Source organism: the organism of the source record quoted next, unplaced genomic scaffold (assembly GCF_019419815.1).
Source record: "Pyrus x bretschneideri cultivar Hongxiangsu unplaced genomic scaffold, Pyrus_bretschneideri_v1 Contig50, whole genome shotgun sequence".
In the NCBI taxonomy this organism is placed as follows: Eukaryota; Viridiplantae; Streptophyta; class Magnoliopsida; order Rosales; family Rosaceae; genus Pyrus; species Pyrus x bretschneideri.
Window position 1 is genome coordinate 671,944 of NW_025999788.1, and position 22,546 is coordinate 694,489.

Consider the following 22,546-nt stretch of genomic DNA (forward strand, 5'->3'; position numbering starts at 1 on the left):
GAAATAAGCTTATTTTCAGTGCATTTTTAACTGAAAAGTACTTAACTTTTTTCTACCAAATATAGTAAGAAGTGGTTTTAGTTATTTTAAACCTTCATATTACAACGGTCGTTCACATATGGTGCTAAATATGGTCTTATTATCATTGCTCATCTAGCAATGGGCTTATTAGAGTTATTGTAAAAAGAAAAAAAATTAAGTATCGAGCATGAAAGTTGAGAGATTATGTGGTGATCATAAGTGGTAACGAGTCCTACGTCACTCATGTATGGAAAAGTGAAGTGCCTCATATATTCATTTGTAATGTTTTATATTAAGACACGTTTTAAGCCTGAATGATAGGTCATGAGATCACGTATAATTATAGTACCTTGTTCAAATTATAGACTTGCAACGTTCTTCCTCACCAAGTTCGAATACTTTGCTTCCTTCTGCTTTAGCCACCGCAATGCACAAATGTATATACACTTTTATACCATCACTATCTTTACAATGAGAGACTAACGCAGCTTTTTAGTGACCATTTCTCCTAACTATTGCAGGCCATTCATGCGTGCTTTGATTGAGTTTGTTCACTTCACCCATCTAATATCTTAAGTTATCCAACTAGATTCCGTAACTCAAATGATTCATGTACTATATTTACTCAAATATTTTTTTCTATAACAAATTTGGCATTGTGAACGAATTCTAACAGTTTCTTCAACGTCGTCTTTTAGAGTAGTCTTAAAACAAGCATAACTTCATATGAAATAGTAAAAAATAGATGTCTCAACTTATGAACTGTAGAGGTAGAGCAGAAGTTGCACAAACAATTCCTTGTTATTGTTTCGCTTCTAAGAAAAGCAATTGGTATTTGCTTTCACCAGTTGGTATTTTGCTTCCAACCTAATTAAACTTGAAACATAAGTAACAACTAGTATATATGTCTACACATGCATCTAGGGTTTTAGTGGCAACCTTTTTAATTCCCTGCATATCCTACGAAGGAAGTGGGTGGCTTTTGGGACCTTTTGGAAGTGCTTGTGGCTTTTACTGTTGAGCTTTATATAGTAATGGATGACAAACTTGTTATATCAGCCCAAGTGGAAATTTATATATAGAAAAACGCCAGTTGGAAGGGGATGTGGGACCGATGGGTTGCTTCAAGCGTGTCACATGATAGATTTGCTACTTCGTTGACATAATCATTGCCTCGCTATTTCTGCTTGAAAAGAATAGTAATTTGAGTTGAGAGGTGAATTCCGTATTCTCTTTTGATTTTTTTATTTTTTCTGCTAAAATTATGTCTTATGAGTATCTTTTATTTTATTTTATTCGATGTAAAGAGAAGAAAGATCTGAGAAGCGATTCATTCTCTAGAACTCGAGGCGTTTATTTATTAGTTCTTCAATGGATGAGGATTAACTTGATTCTTCAATGGATGAGGATAAGTCCTTCCTCAAGTTGAGATCGATATACGAAACTTTATACTTATAATCAAAATCGTTCATGTTATAAATCACTTTTTAAAGATCATTGATCAAAAGTATTAGTAAAATATGAGCTTGTTTAATCAGCGAACTGTATACAAACAGATAGACATATACGGTAAAAACATTAAGAGGCGTTTATTTATTAGTTACAATAGATTGGCTAAACAATCTCAAATTTAATTGGTATTTTGTAAAGATGATTTTACATAAATATTTATAATATGAATTATTTCGATTATAAATACGAAGTTTTGTAAATCGTCTACTAAGTGAATCGAGGAGGAACTCCTCAATCTTGATGAGCCAAGCATTGCTCTAAAATATTTTCTCAAGGGGCTCAATGCTCAAGTACTTCGGCTGTACTTGAGCTCGACAAAAACAACTTACATTAAATGAGTTTACAACCATTTGACGTCTCGTGCCAATAAAATAATTTATATCAATCTTGGTAAATTTAAATCGTAATCCAATTTTTTTAATCCTAGATGTTCATTGAGTATACAACCATATAACGTCTCGTGCCAATGAAATCATTTATATCAATCTTGGTAAATTTAAGTCGTAATCCAATTTTTTTATCCTAGGTGTTCATTTTCTCTCTTGAAGGGTGGACCTTTGTTCAAAGGTTTTAAAACATAAAGCATAAGAGCAAGTCTAGTGGGAGGGCTTAGGCCGACTCCCAGCACCTTTTTTGGCCTGGCACCCAGCCGATTCACTCCAACCCACTCTAATAGCTCAGCTGATAACCCAAGCTAGTCTCCAGGGCAGTCCAAAATGTGCTGAGCTATGACACGGCCCATCTGATGTCATGCTTGCATTAGCAAGACGTCAAAGGCCATTGAATTTTTTTTTGAATCAGGCACATGCGAAACATGAGCGAATGGGGGCGTGTCCCCAACAAGAAAAAACGGGCGGGGTTCGCATGCGCAAGCACACTCGCGTAGCTGAAGGGGAGGCCACATGGCTCGTTATAGGTCGTTGGATTTCCAACGGCTAGTTTCCTGGACCGTTGGATTTCCAATGGTCGAAAAAATTTGAATTAAAATCCAACATCTAGTAACGTGATGTGATATGGGCCGTTCGATCCAAAGATCAATGGTCCACGTTCCCCCCCTCCCCCCCCCCCAAAAAAAAAGGCACAACGGTCAGAATTATGACCGTTGCCCACGTGTCAACATATGGGCCGTTGGATTTGAATCTTTTTCAAATCCAACGGTCTATATTAATTAACTAAATTAAAATTAATAAAAAATTGTTAAAAAATACATAAAAATTATTATTATTATTATTTTCTATAAATACCTAACCATCATCCTTATCCTTACACCACATTTCAATATTTTCCGCACTTTCTACCAAAGCTTTCATATACTTTTTGTGTGAAAAAAATGGCTACGTGGAAGCTCATTAAAGATATTACGTTGTGTGAATGCTGGGTTCACTCTACTCATGACCCAATTACGGGTAACAAAATGGAGTTGCGAGAAATGTGGAGTAGAATTATGGAAGCGTTTTGTGCTGTACATGGAAAAGATGCCAGAAGTAGTCAAGGTCTTCAAGGGCATTGGAAAAAACTCAACACATCATTGTTGGAAAAACACTATCTCAATTGCTTATGGTAATTTCTTATTTATTTGTAGTACTTAAAATAATTTCTTATTTACTTTTAGTAATAGATGTAATTTCTAGTACTTTAAGGGCCCGTTTGTTTGGCTTCACTAAACTTCCTTGGACTAGACTGGACTGTAATCCGGTGTTTGTTTCACGCGGGGACTACGTTTAGTGAGACTCGCCTTGACTGAGTCCAACTAACAGCTTCGTAGCGAAACCCCCCAAAATTGGGCGGACCGCTAAGACCACTTTACTCCACTTCACTCCTACCCTCTTCGTCCCCCCATCTACCTCTTTCTCACGTCCCACAACCTATTTCAAACCCAAATCCTACAAAATCCGAAACAAAAAAACAACAAAATTTCCCAAGGTTCCCTTTTCAGAACCAGATCCAACTCCCAAAATTCGAACCCAGATAACCCAGAAAACCAAAAAAAAATTTGCAATGGGATGAGCTTGAAAATTTCACCCAGAAAACCCAAACCAGATCCAACCCTCATCTTCTACCTTTGAGCCAATCACACATGCACCTCACCTCCTTCAATCTCTTTCTTGCTATGTGTTTTGATTTTAAGATTTGCAACCGATTTTGTGAGAAGAAGTGAAGAGGCGGGAGGCGGAGAGGAATAAAGAAGCATAGAGGATTTGCTTTGGAAATATTGGTCTATTCTTTAAAAAATAAATGCTGTTCTTTTAAAATAAAAGTAAAGGCAGAAAATGAAACATTAATTAGATTTTTAAAAGTTAAATAACTACAAATAATATTTTAATATTTGTTGTTTTGTTGTTTTTAAACGGAAAAGTAAAAAAAAAAAAAAAAAATTAGTTTAGTCCGATATTATACCAAACGCTTCACTAAGTTAGACCAGCTTAGTCTAATCTAAGCTAGTCCAACTTAGTCTAGTCTAAGCCAGTCCAGCTTAGTCCCTGAAGCTAATGTAGTTCGAGATAGTCCAGTACAATAAGCGCACCAAATATTTTTAGTACTTTACTTAAACACACCAACTCACAAAATAAACTTACATAAACTCACAAAATAAACTTAACAAAATACACTAAATAAAATTACATAAACTCACAAAATACACTAAATAAAAGTAAACTCACCAAATAAACTTAAAAAAACATATGAAATAAAATTACATAAACTCACAAAATAAACTTAACAAAATACACTAAATAAAATTACATAAACTCACCAAATAGATAGTGACACGTGGGTGACGAAATTGGTTAAAAATCATATCTGAAATTAAACTAAATTAAAATAAAATTTATTATTTATAAAAAAATTAATAATATTTTAATAAATGAGCTGGGTGCTAGCGCATTTTGTAGGAGTATTTATCAAATATAGCCAAATATTAGCATCTAATTTCAAAAATGTCAGTTTTTATAAAAACTTTCAAATATATCTAAAATATCACTTAAATAGACACAAATACTCTTAATTCATACAAATAATTAGTTGTTAATTAAAAAATTCTTGTGCAATAATCAAGTGGTGCTTTCGCTAATTTTTTTAATATGCACCCAAAGAATTTTTATTCAGTAAACCTTAAAATATGTTTTTTGCACTTTCTAAGAACACAACAAATATCTCGATTCACTACCATAGTCAATGATAATCTTCAAAACAGAATCCGAACACGGACAACACCATTAATAATGCAAAGGTGTGAAAAATTAAATACGAAGCACATATAATCCAAAGGAAAATTGAGATAAATAATATTACAAAAATTGATAGTTCATTCTTCCATAAATATTCAATCGAAGAAAAAAACTACAAAAGTAAAGAGAAAACGTAGACGAGGAAAAGTGCAAACAATTAACCATTTACACTCATCTTCGTTTAGGGGTGCACAATTCTTCACCAACAGTCGATGCCTACTCCTCCAATTTTAAGGTTTAGCTGTGATAACTCTTCATCAAATAAGGTTTTGGTTTTTATTTATTTATTAGGTTTAAAACTTAAGGATATTTGTGTATATTCAAGTGATAATTTGGATATATTTGAAATGTTTTATAAAAACTGACATTTTTGAAATTAGGAACTAATATTTGGCTATATTTGATAAATACTTTTTTGTAGGGGTGAAGATCGTTTGTGCCAGTGCATTTTTAGACTTTGTGCCAACGTATTTTTTAAGGGTGGAGAAGCATTTAGCCAATTTACTGTTTATGGGGTGGAGAAGCATTTAACCAATTTATTGTTTATGAGGTATATCAGTGTTTATTGAATGGATTAAGGCCTGATTTGGTACTGAGGTGATTCTGAAAAAAGTTGGTATAAAAAAAAGCTGAGAGCTGTTTTTGTGTTTGGTAAACATTCAGCTTCAGCTTTTTTTTCACAGTTTGGGTGAAAAAAAAGCCAAAAACAAGAAGCTGCAAAACCTAGCTTTGAAAAACTGGCTTTTTTTCCTATCTATTTTACAAAAAAGTTTACCAAACACTATAATACTATTATTATTTTTTTTTTCAAAAGCACTTTTACAAAAAAGTTTACCAAACACTCTGCTGCTTTATTTCACAGCTGTTTATTCTCACAGCATAGAAGAAGCAACTTTTTTTCAAAGTACAGCAATACTAAGGGCTGGTTTGGTATTGCTGTGCTTTGAAAAAAAACTGCTTCTGCTGTGCTGTGAGAATAAGCAGTTGTGAAATAAAGCAGCAGAGTGTTTGGTAAACTTTTTTGTAAAAGTGCTTTTGAAAAAAAAAAAAAAAGCAGTATTAGAGTGTTTGGTAAACTTTTATGTAAAACTGATGTGAAAAAAAGCCGGTTTTTCAAAGCTTGGTTTTGCAGCTTCTTGTTTTTGGCTTTTTTTCATCCAAAACTGTGAAAAAAAGCTGAAGATGAGTGTTTACCAAACACAAAAACAGTTCCCAATTTTTTTTTATAGCAATTTTTTTCAGAATCACCTCAGTACCAAACCAGGTCTATACCAGCCCTAAATGAGTTGAATGCCAGCTTTTTTTTTTATGGGAATGAACTTGGTCTACCGGATAAACCCCAAACCCTCTAAAAAAACTGGAGCAGTCACTCCTCTGTTCAAGTTCTTTCTCTATGCAATCTCTGTAATTCCCTGTTCTCCACCAAAAAATGGACCTTCAAATCACATTCAAATCGAACCCACTTCTCGTTTCTTCGACCCCATTCAGTCACACATCTCCAAGACCCCTTCTTTTCAACCTGCCCACAAAGCACAGACCCAAAATTTCCCGGCAAAAGCCAACCTTTCGAGTTATGGCGTCTGTAAATTCAAATGGGCCTGATAGGTTTTCTTGGCAGAGTCTGACTCGGTCCATACGCCGCGGTTCGGAGCGGTTTTGGTCAGATTTTGGTGAGTCAGTGAAGAAGGAAACTGGGTTTGATTTGAAGGAAGCTAATGTGACGGTAGGTGACTTTGTTGGGCGAGTTGGGGACGGGTTAAAGAAGGGTGGGACTGAGTTGGAGCGGTTTAGGACTGAGTTGCTGCCGGAGTTCGTCAGCTGGAATCGGTGGGAACGTTGGAAGGTAAGACAATTAGATTCAATTTTAATTTCTGTTTGGTTGCAGAGAAAGTAGAACAGTTAATAAGCTGCAAAGTTGAGTTTTTTGTTTTGATTAAGTAGCGGCGGGCACCGAATGTTACTTTGAATTGGAAATGTTAGCATTTGTATTAACACTTGTAACTCTTCAAGCACATACCCAATGACATTCATATGGCACGAAGGTCGATCCTTTTGAAATAGTTTGTGGAGTGCGAAGTATACAATAGAATGCCTCTTGTTTGAAAACAGCAGATAATTTGATGCAGAAAGTTTCCATAACTTTCAATCAAGTGGATTTTATAAGATAGTCCCAAACTGTCCTGCTCACGTATGAATAGAAAATACATAGATGCTAGATGATGAATGGATTATCAAAATATTTCAATAATGTTACAAGCGATTGAAATAAGTAGTAAGGCAGAAACGCGATTCTATAGCTTAGGTAGTTTTTATCATTTTTATATCGTTGCAAAAGTGATACTTATTTCGCCACAAAAAGGGTGATACTTAATATTTATAAGTCGCTAACGCACCATCTCTTGATAAACTTTTGTAATGATGCAGTCAAATTCTTTTATTTTTAATACATAATGATATGGTCTCTTCATTTGTTATTTTCAGGATCTCAAGACATGGGAATCTAAAAGAGTTGCTGCTTTGATTTTCTATGTTTTTATTACCTTAGTTTCTTGTCAAAGAATATATATAGCAATTCGAGCTCCTCTACAAAATCGTCAAAGAAAAGAGTTGACAGAGGCTTATATGGAGGCAGTGATTCCTGAACCATCTCCAATCAATGTTAGAAGGTAAGTTATTTTTGTGTGTATCTATCCTTTAGTTCATGTTGAATACATCACATTTATGATTTAAAGATTAAGACATGACATAGATAGGTCATAAACAAAAACAACGGAGAACGAGGAATAAAGATAAAGATGCTTAAGGGGATCCTTTCTGCTTTCAATAATCACGGCCCTCTGTTACACTGTAGGTTTAAGAAAGGCATGTGGAGGAAGATGACACCCAAAGGCTTGAAGATGAAGAAGTTTGTTGAAGGACCTGATGGAACACTTGTTCATGATAGTTCTTATGTTGGAGAGGATGCGTGGGATGATGATCCACAGCCGCCTCAGGAGAATGTGAAACAAATTATTGACAGTAATGTGAAATTAAATCCAGAGGAGAAGAAGGAACTGGAGGAAGACTTGGGAATTTCTGGTCAGTGTCTGTTTGGAATTTATTTAGAGTAATTTGAGTTGGTGTTCATTACAAATTTAGCATAGAAAATTTGGTTTAAAAAATGTTTTATCTTCATTGATTATTTGGTCTGAAACCCCTTTAAGTGAGCAACTTTGAACTCAAGAATTGTGCGATTTGATGTCTGGGTGTATGTGTACCGTCAGTCCACACTGAATTCTAGAGATTACAAACATAACTGCAACTAACCGATTGTTATTGTTAAATATCATGTAAAGTTAGTTATGCTTGTTGTATTGGACTCTGGCTAATTCTTTTTGGTGTTTGCTTTGCAGGTCAAGTTCAAGAAGATAGTGGAACATGGCGTGAAAGACTTCAAAAATGGAACGTGATCCTTCAGAAGGAAAAGTTAGCTGAGCAGTTGGACTCTGCAAAATCCAAGTATGTAGTTGAATTTGACATGAAAGAGGTTGAAAACAGTCTTCGCAAAGATGTGGTGGAAAAGGTAACAGAGACACAGGGAACCAGGGCATTATGGATAGCTAAAAGATGGTGGCTATATCGTCCTAGACTTCCATATACGTACTTTCTTCAGAAGCTTGATTGCTCTGAGGTAACAATTTGCTCTAACCTGTTATCGTTATTTATTTTTCTCTCCTTTTTAATAGATATCTCAAGGAATTTTTTCCAACATTGTGAGCCAAGGGTTAGGTAGGCAGTTTCTGATGCTGTATTCCTTTTGGACAGGTAGCTGCTGTTGTATTTACTGAGGACCTAAAAAGGATATATGTTACCATGAAAGAAGGTTTTCCATTAGAATATGTTGTAAGTTTACCAAATTTTTTTCATAGCCACCCTCATTTATCTAGACTTATGAAGGCTTAGTGTTTTTTCCTTTTATGGTAGGTTGATATCCCCCTAGACCCTTACTTGTTTGAGATTATCTCAAGTTCTGGAGTTGAAGTTGATCTTCTTCAAAAGCGCCAGATCCACTACTTTATGAAAGTTCTAGTTGCATTGGTGCCTGGGATACTTATTCTCTGGCTTATACGCGAGTCTGTGATGCTTCTGCACATCACTTCTAAGCGTTTCCTTTACAAAAAGTATAATCAACTTTTTGACATGGCTTATGCGGAAAATTTTATCTTGGTAAATTTCCAAATATTTTGTCTCATTTTATCTTCTTATTATCTGGATTATTGAGTTCTCAATGCACCTTATACTCCTTCAGCCAGTTGGAGATGTGGGGGAAACAAAATCAATGTCCAAGGAAGTTGTGTTAGGAGGTGATGTTTGGGATCTTCTTGACGAGCTGATGGTTTATATGGGAAATCCAATGCAATACTATGAAAGAGAAGTCAAGTTTGTCCGGGTAAGTCAAGTTTGTTTCATGAAAGATAAAGACAGCTATGCTGGACTTTTGCCTGAAATATTGCAAATCTTACAAAAGAAAGTAAAAAGTTCGTTGATGATCATTCCTAACAGGGTGTTCTTCTCTCTGGACCTCCTGGAACTGGCAAAACACTTTTTGCGAGGACATTAGCCAAGGAAAGTGGAATGCCATTTGTTTTTGCTTCGGGTGCTGAGTTCACAGATAGTGAAAAAAGTGGTGCTGCAAGAATTAATGAGATGTTTTCAATTGCAAGGAGAAATGTAAGCATCCTTCTCTTTCTAATTTACAGATGTAATATCACAGATTAGCACAATGACATTTCTTTTAGGAGATCATTCACAAAGTATTTGTGTTTGTCACAAATCTGTGAATCATAATGTTTTGGAGGAATTGTGCTGACACAGATGATGAAATTAATGTTTAATTTTCACTGAAAACGCCAATGCAAAACATTGTGGAGTTTTTGCAGTCTGGATATTGTGCTTTTATTTTCTCTGAGAACACTAATACAAAACATTGTAATTTACTATCCTTCTTTCAGGCTCCTTCTTTTGTATTTGTGGATGAAATAGATGCAATTGCTGGAAGGCATGCAAGATTGGATCCTCGAAGGAGAGCAACATTTGAGGCTTTGATTGCACAGCTTGATGGGGAGTAAGTATATTAATTGAACAAAGCTACATGCTTCTCATTTTCCTTGTATAATGAAATTTAATGTTCAGTATGTGTTCATGTCTAGGAAGGAAAAAACTGGTGTTGATCGGTTCTCTCTTAGACAAGCTGTGATATTCATCTGTGCTACGAATAGGCCAGATGAGTTAGACCTTGAATTTGTTCGACCTGGGCGTATTGACCGTCGACTGTATATTGGTTTGCCTGATGCAAAGCAACGAGTGCAAATTTTTGGTGTGCACAGTGCTGGAAAGCAACTTGCAGAAGATGTAGACTTTGGTAAAGTAAGTGTGATCTCTAGGTTTGGTGCTTTTTATTTTGGTAATTGGTGGCTGTTTAATATAGTATGGATGACAATCTGATTTGGTTTTGGGCTTCCTTTTTCTTCCAATTCAGCTTGTCTTCCGCACTGTTGGTTTTTCTGGGGCAGATATTCGGAATCTTGTCAATGAAGCAGCAATCATGTCAGTAAGTAAAACATACAAACACCAAAAGTTTAGCTTAAGTAAACTTTTTGTTTGTATTACTGTTCCCTTGAAATAGGAGTTGTGCGAGGTATTGATGGTGAGGAAATTGAACCGGTAATTATAGTGGCATTGGTTGCTCCAAGGTGTGAACTAGGTTTATTAATCGGTACCTATACATGTACTGTTGTATCATTAACGTATCAATGAGAATACAACAAATCTAGTGTAATGATGGTGACTTTTTTCATGACCGTTCTTGGTGAATAGTTATATTTGGTGAAGTGGTGTGAGTGTTTACTGGAATCTAAATAAAAAATGATTTGATGTTTCATATGATGTTTAAGTTTTGAATAGATTATGAGTATGCTTTTGAATAAAATATGTATTTATTATTTTGAAGAGAAAGCTTCTCATGCATATTTGCAATCTAGTGTATCTGTACAGCTCACTCAAGTTTATTTGCATGTTGTTTTCTACCCTTCACTTTTCAGGTGAGGAAAGGGCGTTCAAAGATCTACCAGGAAGACATTGTTGATGTGTTAGACAAACAATTGCTTGAGGGTATGGGTGTACTTCTTACTGAAGAAGAGCAGCGAAAATGCGAACAAAGTGTATGTCTGCGTTGATTGTTCTTTAGCGGTTTCCTCGGCAGTGACAAGTGCTGTATAATGTTTATTTGGTCACTGAGTTTTATATAATTATATCATAGGTGTCTTCGGAAAAGAAGAAACTGCTAGCTGTTCATGAAGCTGGTCACATAGTGTTAGCTCATCTGTTTCCTCAATTTGATTGGCATGCATTTTCTCAGCTTCTGCCTGGTGGAAAGGTACAAATTCTGGTATTAATAAAAAAATTATGCTATTGAAATTCTGTTGGAGTGGTTCTTTGACGAGGTTTATTTGCAACATGAACAGGAAACTGCAATATCTGTGTTTTTTCCCCGAGAAGATATGGTAGACCAAGGTTATACGACCTTTGGCTACATGATGATGCAAATGGTGGTAGCTCATGGTGGGCGTTGTGCTGAGCGTGTTGTGTTTGGTGATGACATAACTGATGGAGGAAGAGATGATTTGGAGAAGATAACAAAGGTAATGACAATTACTTTCGTGATATAAATTTATGGAATTACTTCTCTGCATGAGATATAAAGTGCAATTTGCACAAAGTTATATGAATTAAATGTCATTTAGCATTCTTTGCTTTAAAGTTTATCGTGTACCTGAGTCGTGTACATGTATTTAAGGCATTGAAAGTGTAATTAGCTCATTTCCTTTTCTCCCTTTCCCTCTTTAAATTTAGGCAAAGCAAAGTCATTGACCAGTGAACCGTAGTTTTTCAAGGTGTAAATGAATAAAAGGGATTTGCATTCAAGTAATCCTCTTGGAAGTACTGTCAAACACAGCTTGTCTCTTTACATGCTGTATACCTTTTGATGAACAGAATAGCATTCCTTGCTTAATTGCACAATGCGTCAATGCCTCATAGGCAAGATGAGTTTTTCACGAGATTTGTCTTAAACATGTTTTCTTCTGAATACTTTCACAAATGGTTTGCCACATTTAGAAGTAGTTAATACACAATTTAGTATTATCCCTTTCCTCATTTAAGTCTTGTCTTCAGATTGCTCGAGAGATGGTAATCAGCCCTCAAAATTCAAGGTTGGGGCTTACATCTTTAACCAAGAGAGTTGGACTTGTGGATCGACCAGATAGTCCAGATGGCGAGTTGATCAGATACAGGGTACTCTTATTTCTCCAAACTCGCAAATATCCATATAAAGGAAGGAAAAAAAATGCTGCAAACCTTATTCTTTTTATTTATCTGATAATCTTGATCAACTAATTCTTCTTATCTTTGTTCACGATGTTAGTGGGATGACCCCCATGTGATTCCGGCCAATATGACGCTTGAAGTGTCTGAGCTATTTACTCGAGAATTGACAAGGGTAATTTAATTTGCTTCTCATTTTTATCATTTCTAAAGCTATGCAAAAAGGATACTACTGAATGTAAGTGGTCCTGTCAAATGTTAATGGCCTCATGTATTTCGTTGAAAACTGCTTTTGGTGTGTATTGTATTCGTTGCAGTACATTGAAGAAACAGAAGAACTCGCAATGAATGGTTTGAGAAACAATAGGCACATATTGGACATGATTATAAAGGAACTATTAGAAAAGTCGAGGATTACTGGTTTGGTACGTTATAGAACACATTTCTCTTAATTGTGAACACCGTAATGTTGAGTTGATAACAATTAAATTACTTACTGATCTTATGAAATTCTTGCACCAAACTTGTTAGATATGTTTTCTCACAATCTCACGTTCCAATTTATAGGAGGTTGAAGAGAAAATTAAGGATCTTTCTCCTGTGATGTTTGAGGATTTTGTGAAGCCGTTTCAGATAGACTTGGAAAAGGTATCGATTTCAGTAGTTGCTAGTGTCGAATTGTTTGATATCCGTTTCAACTTTTAAATTTATAGATGGTTTTAGATGAATTCTTTTGTTATGATTTCTGTAGCGCTTTTTTGAAGACCGGTTTCTTGAAATGAATTCCAACTTACATGTGTTATCATTTGGTTATATTTTTAGGATGGTCCGCTGCCACACAACGATCAGTTGCGGTATAAACCACTGGACATATATCCTGCACCACTGCATAGATGTTAAAATATTGCCGGGATCATCAGCTCAATGCAGGTGCATGGGAATCTTGAAAACAAGAAGCAGCTGGGATGTCCACGGTGTTTTCTTGAATCAACCGTAGCTTGTGCTCAAGTCCATTTCCAGCGGACATGACTGGTCGCATGTTGCATATCAAGATGACATTTTGCCTGAAAGCCGACTTTGTTGAAGCTCTTGAAACCTGTAATCTACCGAGCCTTGGATGTTGTTACCTAATCCGACAACGATAACCTGTCATTGGCAATCCTTGAGGATCGCTAAGCAAGCTGTGGGCAGTCAGCATGTAAAAGAAGGGTGTCGTGTTTCGAAATGAGGATCGGTTGCAGATTACTGAAGAAAACAGAACTAGGCTCAGTTGGTGCTTCATGTCAATTTTGTATTTGCTTGTTCTTTCTTTTCCTGCTCAAGTGTATGATCAATTTTTGTAAGACTGCGAACTCAGAATAGCATAACCAAAATTTATTTTGTAATGCTACGAGCCTAAATTATGTATGAAATAGTTCCTAAATTTTCTCGTACACCGATGAATATATCAAGAATTAAGATTCGCAATCTGTTGGTGCCAAATTCCTCAACGATCCAAGAACATGAAAATTATTAACAATTCATGGGAATAAATTCCTTTATTGGAATACTTATATGTAGCGAATTAAGTTGCAAGAGCGTTGAAGGTAATAACCGTAAAAATAGCCATGTAGTTATCCTATGCGGCTATGCCTTACAACTTGCTGCTCGGAACCCCTACTGGTGCATCTCTAGATCTCTTTTCTACTGATCGGGAAAGTTGTTTCACTGCTTCTTTTGGCAGATGGCGAGGCCGGCTCAGCCAAAGTCCCCCATCAACTACAATGACAGTTCCATTGATGAATTTACCTGCAAAATTTACAATGATAAATAAGTTTCCAATCCTTTCAGAAAATAAATCGATAAATAAGTTCCCAATGATAGATAGGGGAAATGAATGACGTAAAAAGAGAAGGCTAGCAAAACCCATAGACATGAGCATCATGACCAATTCAATGTTTTGTTGGTTTCATTTTCTAGTATTTCACTGACTAAAGGTTAAGAATGAACGCTTTATTCTACTCAAAGGATAATAGGACTGGATGACACTGAAAAGCTGAAGCATCAGAAGACAATGCCCATAAATAGTCCTGAAACCAGATACATATGGAACAAGGATGGACTCTTGCACTTTGATAATCGACAGTATTTCATACTGTTTCTTAACTGGTTTGGGCACGAAAGTTTACAGTTATGCAATTGTTAATCACATGTTGCTATACAAAAATGATGATATTCAATGGCACAAGAGAAGGCTATCCAACCTGCATCTGAAGTAAGGTAGAGAGCGGCCATAGCAATATCCCATTTGTCCCCTAGTTTATACAAAGGCATGTAATCTCTAGCTTTGCTATTTATCTCTGTTGGTGCAAGTTTACTCATGCCAGGCGTATCACCAATGGGACCCGGTGCTATTCCATTGACCCTAATGTCGTAGTCAGTTCCCCACTCCAGTGCCAAGTTTCTCATAGTGGCATCGACAGCTGCCTGTTGAAACGGGAACATTTTAAACTACGTTGATCACTAAAAGAAGACATGATAACTGAAAACCTATCAAACAAACCTTGGCGGCTGATACATGGACTTGATACCAAGCAGCTGTATAATGTAAAGTAGCACTGATGTTCAATATTGTTCCACCACCAGATGAGCCCCTTCCGGGACCTCCTTTTTTAAGATACTTGAGTGCTTCGTAGCACATTGTGAATGTGCCAACAGCATCAATATCCATAACTGCAAGAAACAGATGAAATCAATGGTCTTTTGGCCAAAATCTCAAAGCACCCATAAATACGTAAAGCACAATGATAATCTAGTGAAAGACCTCAATATGTACTGCAACTTTGAATTCACCTTAGAAAGTCAACTATTGGCCTAACAACGTATCTCATATGTTTGTTATTACTTGTCTCCAATTTCAATTGAGTTCAAAGGCTGAGATTGCTGGGTTAAGTCCTAAGAACGTAAAATGGGAAATAAGTTTATGAATGCACCCATTCTTGCTTTCTTCTGATTTCAAGCATGTCTCTATTTATCCTTTATCTGTTAACCTAAAATCTTCGAAATTTACAAAAGTTTCATGTTAAACTTAAAACGTTAAGATCCCAAGCTAGAGCAAACCTCACACTTACATTTTCACCAAAACTAGTGCTCAATAATTGGCTAAAAAAGTTTAAGCCACTCATTTATAAGAAGAATTTCATTTGATACCAAAATAAACAAAATAATAACAATAACCATGTGTTAGAACAAATTCATATGTGCAAACATATGATAAGAATTGTTACAACATTCAACCTGTTCGAAATCCATTAGGGGACAGGTCCTCTGCTGATGCAAGAAAATTGCCAGCTGCGGCATTCACAAGTATGTCAAGCCTACCAAAATGCTGGAAAGTTGATTCCACCACTCGTTTTGCATCTTCCTGTTTACGAACATCCCCCACAAAACCAACAGCCTGAAACAAAAGAAAAACACGAAATAAATAAATCTTGACCTATATGACCAACGAATATCCTTCCAAATCACATATTACGTTTGCAAGCCACAAGTAAATCAGTGTCATATAGACAAATGCCTGAAAGCCGCCAAGACATGCCTCAGGAGGCTTACTGGATATTGGAATTCAACACTGCTGAACAAGTTGGTGCAACCATAGTAAATTAATGAAATCCAATACGAAATGAACTTATGGACTAATACTAAATCACTACTCCAAGAATTGGACTTTAAGCCATTTAATGCCAGCGAATGAAACCACAACCACAACGATCTCAAGCCCGCCAAGTAAACTCTAGAACCTACTCCTTGTGTTGCTGACTATTCAACTTTTCATCTCATAGTTAAGATCATAATGCAATTATGCAGCCCTAAATTGCTCTACCAACAGAATCACCATTCCTTTTTTTGCCCAAAGTGAACACAGGTTCTGCTTTTCGTTAAATTGCTGACCTTTCAATTCACACTATATTACTTGTAACTAAAACAAGCACACACCCTTTCAACTCCAAAGTATACAACAAGTCAACAATCCAATGAAAATAAGGCCACCGACGCATTCATAATTCAACACTCGTAATTTAATGGCAACCGATAACCCCATTTTAGTTGAGATAGTGAACGGTAAAGTAAACCCAGATGCGCATACAAAGTATAAATGAAATTCCGAAATGCTCCTGCTTTTTCAATCAACCAAGAAGAACCACAATTATTATGCTTTTCTGGAAAAGAAATTCCATTTCATTTCCCTCATTTTCTCAGCAACCAAACAAGCCCACAATTCAGTAAAACAGAGACGCCAACATTAAAAAAACAAAGCCCCAGCTAGGGAGTTAAAGGATAAGATAGTGCATAGTCAGAAATTCAATATCTTTCCTAACTTTTCTCATCACCCAACCGCCAAAATAGTTCACTTATCAAAACGAAAACAAACATAATCATATCAAATTCCATTTCCCTCAATTTTCCTAGCAACGAAACAGACCTCAGAAAAGAAAAGAGCTTGAAAAAAGAGAAGGCACCTGAATTCCAAGAGAGCCAAGCTCGGAGACGGCAGAGTCCAGCACTTGCTTCCGGCGGCCCATGATGGCAATGGATGCTCCATGCTTGCCGAATTGGGTCGATATTTCGAACCCGATTCCTGACCCGCCTCCGGTTATAAGAGCCACCTTCCCTTTGACCGCATCAGCCTTGAACGGCGACTCCATCTCTCTCTCGCTTCTCTGGAGCTCTTGTTTTCCTACAGATTTGCCTGATATATGCTGATCAATGTGTAAAGTTTGTGGTGCAAAATAAAAATTGTTATATTTTATTGAGCCAATTACAAATTTTGCCACTTTCATAACCACATTATTTATTTAAAATTTTCACATTACTGCCTAAATTTATAAAATGTTAACAATTTAAACAACTATTATGTTTAAGTTTCTAACTATATGCGCAAGAAAAGATTCTTTCGTGACCAATTTATAATCTTAGTAGCATCTTCTAGCTAATTAAATGTTTGACGCATATTAAAAAATAAATTATTTATCTAATAGAAATATGCCATTGAAAACAAAAAAAGTATCTCTTTCAAAAAAAATTATAAAACTCACTTACAAAAGATAATTAGGCTGTGTCTAATTTCGATTTGAACCCGTTTATTCTAAATCTTTAGGGTTTGATTACTTAAGTTGTAGAATTTGTGTCAGCCAAAAATTAAAAACAGACTAATATATGGTTTGATTGCCTTCTAAAAGTAATCGTTGTGCATGTCACATATATAATTAATAGAGGCCCGTATAATGAGGCATAAAATAGCTTAAACTGTTAAATTTAATACTTCACATGTTATGTGAAATTTTTTGAAAGATTAGGTCTCTTTCACTGAAAATTTCAAAAGTAAATTGTAGAAGTAACTCCTTTTTCATTGACAAAAATACAAAATAAAGTTAGCTCCTTTTTATCCTTCCTACCAATTTGTTTTCCTTGCTTTTATTGACAAGCAATACATAATCTACATTTAAATTATAAAAATGGAGATTTGATCAAGAAATTTAGGTGCCAAGATGAATGCTATTAAATTATTAGTTTTCATTATTTTAACTTATTTTAATTTTGGCGCTAAAAATTAGCAGCCAAGCGGCGTCGTTCCGGTCACACCCAACTCAAAGGTAAAAATTCCAACTATTGAGAAGCGGGAGGCAGATGTATTTCTTTCTGCTGCTTTTTTTTTGTTAAGAAGGGAGATTGGTTTTTGCAGAAAGAGGTAAACCTCGCCAGGAAAATAGAAGAAGTTGTAGGGAAACAAATGGAGGAATTTGAATGCAAGGAGAAGGAGGCACTTGCTGATATTACCCAGGTACTGCATTTTTCAGTTGGAAGAAACGATTTAAATACATACACCAGCTATGGTCTAAGTAAAACTTGTCGAAAAACTAGTCTTCAACGTCCATTTTCGGTTTCGGAAATGTTTGCTTATGCATTATACCTTGAACGTGCAGGTTTTAAAGGCGATAACATATTACACCCACCTATACCTGTTAGTTAACGGACGCTTTCACATCGTTGGTTGCTACTATTCATTTCATACCCGACGAGACTATCCTATTGCCGGTGTTGTAAACGAAGACGAAGCACGATCTTATTTATTTTAGACTTCCTTCAGCTTTCAAGGCGTGTTGAAAAGATGAAGATGCTGGATGATGGGTTTAAAGAGAAAGAACAAGAATGGAAGAAACAAAAAATACAGATGCTGGAAGAGAAAGGGTTACTCGAGAAAAGGAGTAAGAAGAGAAGGGTTAACCGAAAACTTCAATTGTATCATTTTTCTAGTACGTATAGGCATAGAATGTCCGTTTTTAAGCTTTGTTTCTTTTGTTAATTAATTTCAAACTTTTTATGTTGTGAAAATTTATTTTGAAAAATAATGAACTTAATAACCACCCCTATGGTTGTTTATTTTTGTGAATATTTTTTCTGGAAGTGGCCCTTTAACATAGTAGAAATATGTTGACACGACATCATGAGTTTAAACCTCTTTCAGTAGCTAATCTAACATTTAATTTAAAAAAAAAGGTATGATCTAAAAAAAAGGAAAGTAAAAAGAAGAGGATAATTTGGCATTGTGAAAGATTCACCCTACTCCCTTAAGATCTACTCCGACTCTTGGAGTAAAATTTAAATTTTAGGTTTTAAACTTATTCTAACTTGCTCCAATCCTTAAGACAAATATGAGTTAAAACTCAAAACTCATTTCTGGGCCTCAGAGTTAGTGGGGCTGACCCGCCATATATGTGTATTTTTTTTAGCTTTATATTATAAATTCATTAAATCCAACGGTTAAGATCTAATTTGATGAAATTCAATAGTAAAAAAAATATCTAATGGTCCAAATTTAAATCCAACGGCTAAAGTAATTAAAAAGGGAATTGTTATTAGTACTCCAAAAATCTCATTCTACACTCCAAACTTTCTATATTAGGAAAGAAAAATACACTCGTGAGGAGTATAGAATGAGATTTTTGAAATGCCAATAACATTTCCTTTAAAATAAACTTCTTTTATGTGTTTCATATTTTTTTTCATAGTGTTTCACGAGTTTTATGATGTCAATTATTAATTTTTCAATAGTTATCAGAATCTGAATACTTTTAAATTAAAATGTTCATAAAATTAAATTATAATAAAAAAATTATTTCTAAGTTAAATCCTAAATAAACATACATAGAATCTCCACTTTTTTCTTCCGCGGGAACTACAAATCCTTCTTGGATTCCCATTGCCGTGTTCCCATCCCAATCGTGTGATTAGCACGATTAATTACGGTAAACACGATTAACGCCACTCCAAATTCTCCCTAATTTTTTTATCTAATAGCACTCGATCCTTGTTAGGAATGAATTAAATGACAATCCTAATTCCTTTCGGAAAATCCCAACCACTCCCTTTATAATCCCGGTATCTCTCCCAATTCCACAGATATTTTTTCCAAACCCCAGCATTGCCATCGGAAAACGACATGTCGACCTGAGGAAGAGAAGATCGAAGCCCCTGTACCAGCACCCGCCCCGCGGAAGAAGAGGCGCCGTTGGACGACGGAGCGAAGGTGAGAAAGGACCTCCGACGACGAGGTTTTCGAGATCGGCGAGAACGTTGCGATGCAGTTCCAGACCGTCAAGACTTTCTTCCAAGATGAGAGCGTGGCGCGCGACGTGGTGATGCCGGTCCCGAACGTCCACAGCGCGGTTTCTGCACCAAAAGCCTGGATCTGAATCGGAAGGCGGAGCACGAGGAGGCGTTGAAGAAGGTGCCGAGGAAGTTCAACGACGATTTCGTCAAGGACGAGAGCACCGATAGCTTGATGCAGCTGACCCTGGCCGCGTATTACTTGAACGTCGATCAAATGCTGGGGGTGCTGCACCAGTGCGTCGCCGATCGGATCAAGAACAAGTGCGTGGAGGACGTGAGGAAGTTGTTCGCCCACCTGGAGATTGAACATTTTTTCCCATTACTTAAACAATTCTCTCTTACTCATCGATTTCCCATAACATCCTTGAAAAAACAATGTAAGAAGCAAACAGAAACTATGAAGAATGATAGAGATTTTGATTTTGGTGTGTGATTTCTTAGGATGGATGGTGGGTTATATGGAGGAAAAAGAAAGGATTAGGTAGTAAATAATGCCACGTGGCATGTCATCATTTGTTACAAATTTGATCGAAATCTATCCTCAAATATTGTAAACAGATTGTAACATGTGACGCGACGTGATTGGTTAAAATTTTTATCGGAAATCTATCCTCAACGATTCTGAAAACGTAACACCACGTGGCTGTTGTGCCTTGGCCCGTTCGTTAGTGCGGAACCGAGATTCAGATTACAACCTCACCAAAATCACACACAGTTGAACAAAATAAAATACAAGAAATAAAGACACCGAGAAATTTACGAGGTTCGGCAAAAACCTGCCTACGTCCTCGGAGAGATATTGCTCTTCACTATGAGAAAAACAGTACAAGTTACACATGAGTTAAATCGACATAACCCAATCTCATATCCCTTGTACACCCACTCACAGAATTTTCCCAATAGCCTCACTCTACCCCAAGAGTTCTTTCACAAGAGATCTTTCACTCTAACTCTCTTGATTTCTCTCACCCATGCCCATGGTAGAGCCAAATGCTCACACCATCTCTTTTGGATGCTTTCATTCTCTCATCCGTATCCTTGTTTTGCCAAATGCTCTCTTTTTATGCTTTTCTTAATCCAAGCATTCTCCCACAAAACATGGCTTTGAAAAAGCCACAAAACATGGCTTTGAAAAAGCCACAAAGCATGGAGCAATTTAAGCCACAAAACAAGCCACAAAACAAGGAAACATTTGGCCATTATCCAACAATCTCCACCTTGGCCAAATTGTACCAAAGTCCATTAGCCTTACACACTCTGAATCAACCTCGTTGGTCCTGTTCTGATTCAGTTACTGCCAATGCATGTGCAGCTGCTGCAAGCTAAAAATCACCATTTAGCTTCAGACAGGATCTCAACACATCCTCGTCTCCTCCAGCAGGTTTTCCTCCTCTTCATTGTCTGCAACCTGGAAACTCGTCAGCGCGCCTATTTCCAGCAACAACCCATCGAGCCAGACAAAATTCCCACACTTCCTCCTACCTCAGGACCTTCTCATCACCTGTGAATCTCATAGCTCCACCTGCTGCAAAACCCCTGCAACACTTGAGACTAAACATCACCAGGAGAAGTGTTGCTTCGAGTACCTAGAGGGCATACTCAAAGTCTTCCACCACAAACTTGCTAACCCGGCCTTGCACCCGTAGCACTGTGGACCCTTGCCTCCGGAACAGGATCTGAACCTGTTGTCTCTCTCAGATACTCTTTCCAATTTTCTTCCACGATTTCAACCTTGAATAGCTTAAGCAGTCTTGTGCCCACCATCATCTATGGTCTCATTTGTGTATCATTCCACACCAAAGAAGCTTGCACCTGCTCCAAACTTACTGTTTCTTTCTTTGCAGTAAAGTTTCACAAGGTTCTCGTACAAATCTGAAAGTGAGGTAAGAAGAAAGAGGCCTTTGTCTTCTTCCTCAACATCAACTTTCGCAGTTGATCCAAGCATCCCTAAACACGGCTTCCATTTCTTCAGGCTTCCATTACTCTCCTTTACCAAGAGCAAAGCCGCCTCTCCCTTTAAACTGCTCAACTGAAAATTCCATGGTGAACAACAAATCTGGACCTCCAACGAACCAAAGCCCCCAACGATGCTCTGATACCAATTGTTGTGCCTTGGCCCGTTCGTTAGTGCGGAACCGAGATTCAGATTACAACCTCACCAAAATCACACACAGTTGAACAAAATAAAATACAAGAAATAAAGACACCGAGAAATTTACGAGGTTCGGCAAAAACCTGCCTACGTCCTCAGAGAGATATTGCTCTTCACTATGAGAAAAACAGTACAAGTTACACATGAGTTAAATCGACATAACCCAATCCCATATCCCTTGTACACCCACTCACAGAATTTTCCCAAAAGCCTCACTCTACCCCAAGAGTTCTTTCACAAGAGATCTTTCACTCTAACTCTCTTGATTTCTCTCACCCATGCCCATGGTAGAGCCAAATGCTCACACCATCTCTTTTGGATGCTTTCCTTCTCTCATCCGTATCCTTGTTTTGCCAAATGCTCTCTTTTTATGCTTTTCTTAATTCAAGCCTTCTCCCACAAAACATGGCTTTGAAAAAGCCACAAAACATGGCTTTGAAAAAGCCACAAAACATGGAGCAATTTAAGCCACAAAACAAGCCACAAAACAAGGAAACATTTGGCCATTATCCAACAGTGGCACGACGACATTAGATAAAAATCTTATCGAAATCTATCACCAAAAATTATCTTTTCGGATAATGACACGTGACGCAACGAGAACGATTAAAAATCTTATCCG

At 36.6% G+C, this 22,546-nt stretch overlaps 2 protein-coding genes and 1 pseudogene across 4 annotated transcripts; 2 read left to right on the forward strand and 1 right to left on the reverse strand.

The window, feature by feature from the left end:
• The first annotated feature begins 6,082 nt into the window (after positions 1-6,082).
• Positions 6,083-13,555, forward strand: LOC125470531 (ATP-dependent zinc metalloprotease FTSH 12, chloroplastic). 3 transcript variants are annotated; one of them, XM_048569732.1, is made up of 19 exons: positions 6,084-6,603; positions 7,242-7,426; positions 7,612-7,838; positions 8,153-8,430; positions 8,565-8,642; positions 8,724-8,966; positions 9,049-9,189; positions 9,303-9,470; positions 9,752-9,864; positions 9,950-10,166; positions 10,279-10,350; positions 10,841-10,960; positions 11,059-11,175; positions 11,264-11,440; positions 11,973-12,092; positions 12,223-12,297; positions 12,440-12,547; positions 12,690-12,770; positions 12,945-13,555. In XM_048569732.1, the coding sequence occupies exons 1-19, from the start codon at positions 6,190-6,192 to the stop codon at positions 13,020-13,022; spliced, it is 3,012 nt and encodes a 1,003-aa protein (XP_048425689.1). In that variant the 5' UTR covers positions 6,084-6,189; the 3' UTR covers positions 13,023-13,555. The 3 variants fall into 3 exon arrangements, with proteins under 3 accessions (XP_048425690.1, XP_048425689.1, XP_048425691.1); XM_048569733.1 differs by lacking the exon at positions 8,724-8,966 and having other exon boundaries at positions 6,083-6,603; XM_048569734.1 differs by lacking the exons at positions 8,565-8,642; positions 8,724-8,966.
• An 86-nt stretch (positions 13,556-13,641) lies between these two features.
• LOC125470532 (peroxisomal 2,4-dienoyl-CoA reductase [(3E)-enoyl-CoA-producing]-like) lies at positions 13,642-16,835 on the reverse strand. Its single transcript, XM_048569735.1, has 5 exons — positions 16,622-16,835; positions 15,399-15,558; positions 14,665-14,834; positions 14,366-14,588; positions 13,642-13,910 (listed from the first exon to the last, which is right to left on the reverse strand). The coding sequence occupies exons 1-5, from the start codon at positions 16,805-16,807 to the stop codon at positions 13,756-13,758; spliced, it is 894 nt and encodes a 297-aa protein (XP_048425692.1). The 5' UTR covers positions 16,808-16,835; the 3' UTR covers positions 13,642-13,755.
• A 1,057-nt stretch (positions 16,836-17,892) lies between these two features.
• Positions 17,893-20,377, forward strand: LOC125470539 (annotated as a pseudogene).
• Positions 20,378-22,546: the final 2,169 nt, after the last annotated feature.

Bases quoted from the DNA above. Each gene is read 5' to 3' on its own strand.
- LOC125470532 (XM_048569735.1), bottom strand. From the start codon at position 16,807: ATGGAGTCGCCGTTCAAGGCTGATGCGGTCAAAGGGAAGGTGGCTCTT. The intron at 15,559-16,621 runs GTGCCTTCTCTT...CTTTTGTTTCAG, and splicing joins TTGGCTCTCTTGGAATTCAG to GCTGTTGGTTTTGTGGGGGA. The intron at 14,589-14,664 runs GTTTGTTTGATA...CCGTTTCAACAG, and splicing joins TCCATGTATCAGCCGCCAAG to GCAGCTGTCGATGCCACTAT.
- LOC125470531 (XM_048569732.1), top strand. From the start codon at position 6,190: ATGGACCTTCAAATCACATTCAAATCGAACCCACTTCTCGTTTCTTCG. The intron at 8,643-8,723 runs GTAAGTTTACCA...CTTTTATGGTAG, and splicing joins GTTTTCCATTAGAATATGTT to GTTGATATCCCCCTAGACCC. The intron at 9,865-9,949 runs GTAAGTATATTA...GTTCATGTCTAG, and splicing joins ATTGCACAGCTTGATGGGGA to GAAGGAAAAAACTGGTGTTG.